At 56.3% G+C, this 4,934-nt stretch overlaps 2 protein-coding genes across 2 annotated transcripts; one reads left to right on the forward strand and one right to left on the reverse strand.

Annotated features, from left to right (window-relative positions):
* Nucleotides 1-13: 13 nt before the first annotated feature.
* MONBRDRAFT_37497 (uncharacterized protein) lies at nt 14-2,131 on the forward strand. The gene is made up of 9 exons (XM_001746725.1): nt 14-48; nt 166-321; nt 438-528; nt 614-700; nt 835-1,085; nt 1,196-1,282; nt 1,388-1,468; nt 1,596-1,663; nt 1,784-2,131. The coding sequence occupies exons 2-9, from the start codon at nt 169-171 to the stop codon at nt 1,881-1,883; spliced, it is 918 nt and encodes a 305-aa protein (XP_001746777.1). The 5' UTR covers nt 14-48; nt 166-168; the 3' UTR covers nt 1,884-2,131.
* A 10-nt stretch (nt 2,132-2,141) lies between these two features.
* MONBRDRAFT_37498 (uncharacterized protein) lies at nt 2,142-3,599 on the reverse strand. Its single transcript, XM_001746854.1, has 3 exons — nt 2,806-3,599; nt 2,562-2,675; nt 2,142-2,480 (listed from the first exon to the last, which is right to left on the reverse strand). The coding sequence occupies exons 1-3, from the start codon at nt 3,338-3,340 to the stop codon at nt 2,227-2,229; spliced, it is 903 nt and encodes a 300-aa protein (XP_001746906.1). The 5' UTR covers nt 3,341-3,599; the 3' UTR covers nt 2,142-2,226.
* Between the last annotated feature and the right edge of the window lie 1,335 nt (nt 3,600-4,934).

Genomic DNA, 4,934 nt, shown 5'->3' on the forward strand with positions numbered 1-4,934 from the left:
GACCCATGTAACAGGACGCTTGAGCACCAGTCAACCCAGAAACCAACGGTTCGCTTTCTGCTTTCCAGCTGCACCCCGCTCCATCACATCACATCGGCTCATGGCAAGCGGGGCAGGGCGAAGCTCACCAATGACCTGTCACATTCGTACTGCTACTGCCATCAGACCATGGCACCAACTGTAGCAATTCTCTCAGCCAACTCAAACACGGGCACGGCTGCCATTGAGTGTCTGACCGAGCAGTATGCCGACAAGGTCAAAGTGCGCGGCGTCGTCCGCCGCATGCAGAGCGCTGCCGATGTCGAGGAGTTTGATATCGAGGTCAACCCCTGCTCCCGACTCTTAACGCTGATATTGACCCGCACCCTCCCTTGCCGATTCGACTCGTACTCAAACCGACATGGTGGGCTCGCAACGGCTGGCTGAACGCTCGACAGGTGGTCAAGGGTGACGTCAACCAACCCCACATGCTCGGCCCCGTGTTTGAGGGCGTCAACGCTGCGTATTTTGCCGTTCCGACCTCTCTCGGTCCGTCCGCCCTGCTTGTCTTTGTCAGGGCTGCTGGGGCATGATCCGCGCCAGATCCTTGACCAGATCAACTGTGGTGTCACAGAGCGCGTGGCCGTCACCAAGAAGTTTATCGATGCTTGCTTCACCCACGGTGTGCAGCACGCGGTCATTCTTAGCGTGCTACAAGCCGGTATGCCTTGCTTCCAGAAGCTTGCGAGCTAGTTGGCCCAAAGGCGCCTGCTGCCGGGTTGCACCTCAGCTCTCGTCGGCCTTTTCTGCTGACCCTTGGGTTTTGCCGTTTTTGCCCACTTTTGTGCCTGACAGACCGCAAGGAGACCAAGTTTCAACAACAATTCGCTGAAATTGAAGAGTATGCCATGAGCAAGGCTGGAAAGCCGGTCAACACGGGAGCTGGCGACACGGGCTCTGCTTTGTTCGTGCCCGTGATTCTTCGTTGCGCCCCATTCTACCAGAACATGTACAGCAGCCTGCGTGCCATCGAGCAGGGCACCCTCACGCTGCCTTTGGGCGATCACAAGTACTTGCCCCACGTCGATGTGGAAGACGTTGCGGCGGTAGGTCGTCACCTGCGCCCCATCCATGCGCCCCATTACCTCATTGCCCCATCATGCCATCACACCCCATTGTCACGGCCCCACGCGCATGGTCTGCGCAATTCCTTTAGTGCATTGCGGCAGTCCTGGCTGAACCGAGCAAGTTTGCCGCCGGCACTTACAACCTGATTGGCGAATATCAAGCCGGCAATCAAATTGTAGGCTCTTTAATATTGCTCGCGCGTGGCACCAGCTTGCGTGGTCACGGCATCCAAGATGCTCCGCACTACTTCTCACTGGAAATGGTTGTGCACGACGATTAGGCCACGGCCATCGCCATGAAGGCTGGTGTGCAGTGCAACTACCAAGCTGTTACTGACGATGAGGCCGTCACTCAGCTTGAGGTGCGTGATTGTGGTAGCACGAATCATTGCCAGCGAGCATGTGCCACACGCGGGCGTCAAATCTGGCCCCCACACGCCGTCTCACCAAGCACCTTAACTGCTCTGCTCGGGGCTTCACCAAACGTAGCAAAATGGACTGGCTGCGTGGATTGCCAAGGGACAGGTGGAAACAATGGCCTGGTTCCGCGAGGGCAGGTTTGTTATGCCACAGGGATGCACCGAGTCTTGTCTCGTCGCAACAAGCATGCCCGTCTTATTTCGCTGATATTTCTCGTCTTTTTTCCTTTAACAATTTTCTTTGGTTCGTGTGTGTAGTGGCCAAGACATCGAGTCGGACGTCAGCAAGTTCAAGGGGAGCAAGCCCGCCAAGTTTGGCGATTTTGTGGCCACCTGCCTCAAGCCTATGCTAAACTAGTCAAGCCCAGTCCTGAGGACACGGGCCCGTCCACAGTGACGATGCTGCAACGAGGCGCTGGCACACCTAAAAGCGACGTCGTCAGTACTAAACGTTTTTCTTCTCACTGGGAGGCCGGCGCTGCGGTTTTTTTGTCGCCATTTGTTTTTTGGTTTGTTTGTTTTCCGTTCTTTTCCTGAATGATGTACGTTGGTTCCGTCGATGGGCTGATGAATCCGTGCCACCGCAATTGAAGCGATTTACATATCAACACTCTTGCCACACAACATCATCACTTGAAGCAAGCAACATCAACTACAGCTATTGTAAAAATCGGGTACGGTGAGCGCAGCTCAAGGGAGGGTCATTTTGACCCACTCAGGAGGGGGTGGACACAAGTGACCTTGCAGCCACGTTGACGGGTCGTGGGTTCAAGATGCAGTTGCCCCCCAGCCACTGTCTGATAACAGCGACTCAAGGGCATGCCCGTCCCCTTGCCACTCAGTTCTCCACCAAAATCTCCTGAGAAGGTGTAGCTAGGCTCGCGCTCAACTGGCGCCGAGCCCGTGGCAAACCATCGCATGGCGTCTGGCACACTGGTACGTGACAAGCCATCGCCTGCATCGCGTCCGGGCGTGAGCAAAGATGAGAGCTGAAAAAGAGAACAGAAGGAATGACCAGCAAGAGACCCGATCACACCTTGGTCAACGATGGTCACGACAATGGCGGGCTCGGGGTCGGCGCGAACAGCAAGAGTGGCAACGACAGGTGCTTCCAGATCACAATCGCTCCCGTAGCGACGATGCATGGCGCCTACAACGATCATGACATTCAATACAAAGAGCGAGGTGGGAACCAAGGGCACCAGATAAGTTTCAAAAGTCAGCCAAGGGCCTGGGAGAGAACCGTGGCGGGACGCAGCTGCAGCAGCATGGCGACCCACCAAGGGCGTTTTTGCAAACTTCCGTGTATGCGTAGGCCAAGTGTTCGGGAACAGCCAAGAGGTGATGGCAATCCGAAGCGTCCCCATCCTTTTTTTCAACGTGGATTGGAGCACCGACGCCATACTTTTCCAGCATCAGACTTGCAGCATCGTCTGCAGCCTGCTGGATGATGCCCAGGAGGGCTGGCACACTCACGGCTTGCATTTGGTTGGGCCAAAGGGAGAGGGCGTCGGGAACGACCGGTGCGGACGGATCACCATGGTTGGCCAAAGTGTTGGCAACCAGTCGATACCAGGTCAAGTAGGGCATGTAAGCCTCAAGGGTGCGAGCGAGACGCAACCGACTGGGCGGGCTCCACGTGACAAGCTGCTGGCTGGCGTGAAGGAGGCAGCGCGGTAGCTCTGCACTCAATGTGCGTGCTGCAGCCACGCTGTGGCAACACACCGAGACAGGAATGATGAGCTCAGCATTGCGGCGGGAAGCAGAAGATGCGGACGTCGGGGCGACGAGCAAAAGCCAACCAGTCGGAGCCATCCGCGCTCGCGCTTGGCGAAAGCAGTTTGTCGATGCGTTGCAGCGGGTCCACCAACTGCGCCCGAAAGTCCTCCCGAGGCACCCAGTTGCACCAGGCAGGGTCAAATCTAATAGGCTGGCCTGCACGCGTACCCAGCAGCTCGGCCGCCTCCTGCACGGCTTGGCGAGCCACCGACAGCGACTGATCCGGTCGCAGCCGAGCCAGCCGCGTCCCTGCCGCTCGCCATTGCGCCATTGGGTCGCTTGCGCAAGCGCGCTGGTCATTTACCAAATGTAACTGGGTTTTCTTCGAAAGTGTAAGGTTATGCACATTCTACACCAATGGGCGCGGAATGTTCCTTGAGCCGCTACCAACTGCTAGTGTTGGTAAACGCTGCATCTTCTTCTTCAGGTTCTTCATCTTCTCACCGGTTTTAAGCTGTGATTATGTTGGTGTTCTTCAATAACTACAGATTGTTGTTCTTTAGCTTTTTGGCACACGAAACCAAGTGAGTTTAGGAGCAGTTGATGAAGTGGCACAAGAGGGGCATTCAAATCAAAACGGCAGCGCTGGCCAGTGCTCGGGTCAGGAATTTCAAGCGGGCCGTTCCCTGAGCAAAGCAGCAGCACCCCACTTGCCAGCCCGCTGTTGTCACCCGCTGAACCATCAACCCCTCCTGCTCGACGACACGACACGCACACCCTCCACTTTGCACTTTGGACATCTCTCTGACGTTTTAATCCTTCTTTTCTGTGAATGCTTTTGCCTCTGTGCTCTGTTTCCCTGTGCACACTGTTTCTCTGTCGCTGCCTCCGTCTCTGCCTCTGTCTCTGCCTCTGTCGCTCTCTCTGTCTCTGTCTCTGTCTCTCTTCTCCTCTCTCTTTCTTCCTTTTGCTCTCTCTCCCTCTCTCTCTCTCTCTCTGCTCTCTTGTCTCTCTTCTCTCTCTTCTCTGCTCTCTTGTCTCTCTTCTCTCGCTTCTCTTCTCACTCTTCTTCATCTCTCTCTGTCTCTGTCTCTCGAATGAGTCCTTTTGTGTGCTTGACTGCCATTTTCGCTCCCTCTTGTTGATTCGGTCAAAGTCGAGGTCGACGACTGCGTTGGTTACACGTGTCTGGCCGCATCACCGCTGCGCGCCCGGCTCGTCACTGTGCGTCTTTTTTTGTGGGCCGCCTCCTCCTCCGTGTTGTAGTGGCTCTTGTCTTCCTGTCGTTCAGTCAAGCTTGCGCGGCTCAACAGAGGTGCGCTGCCCCAAAGCACGTGGATACGCAGAAACGTCAACAGACTTGACGTCGCTGCTCCTTGCCGCGACTGACCATCGCCGGACTCTGCCCCTCCTTACAACACAGGTTGCACAAGGATTGGGCGTTTCTTCTGCCCGCCACGTGCACAAGCCCCCGTATTCAGGCCCATCGCTTGCCTGTTCCGACGCCCGAGCCGAGCTTCTGACGCCTCGCGCCCGACGCGCTGCTGCGCTTCAACTTTGCCAAGACCCCAGAGGGCGTTGTTTCCTGATCGGCACACACCTCGACGTTACTTTGAACAAAAATGGCCACCAATCCCAACATGACGGGCGTCGTGTCCACCGCTGGTGGTGCACCCCAGCCAGTTCCCAG

The sequence above is a fragment of the Monosiga brevicollis genome, genomic scaffold (genome assembly GCF_000002865.3).
Source record: "Monosiga brevicollis MX1 MONBRscaffold_14 genomic scaffold, whole genome shotgun sequence".
NCBI classification, from domain to species: domain Eukaryota; class Choanoflagellata; order Craspedida; family Salpingoecidae; genus Monosiga; species Monosiga brevicollis.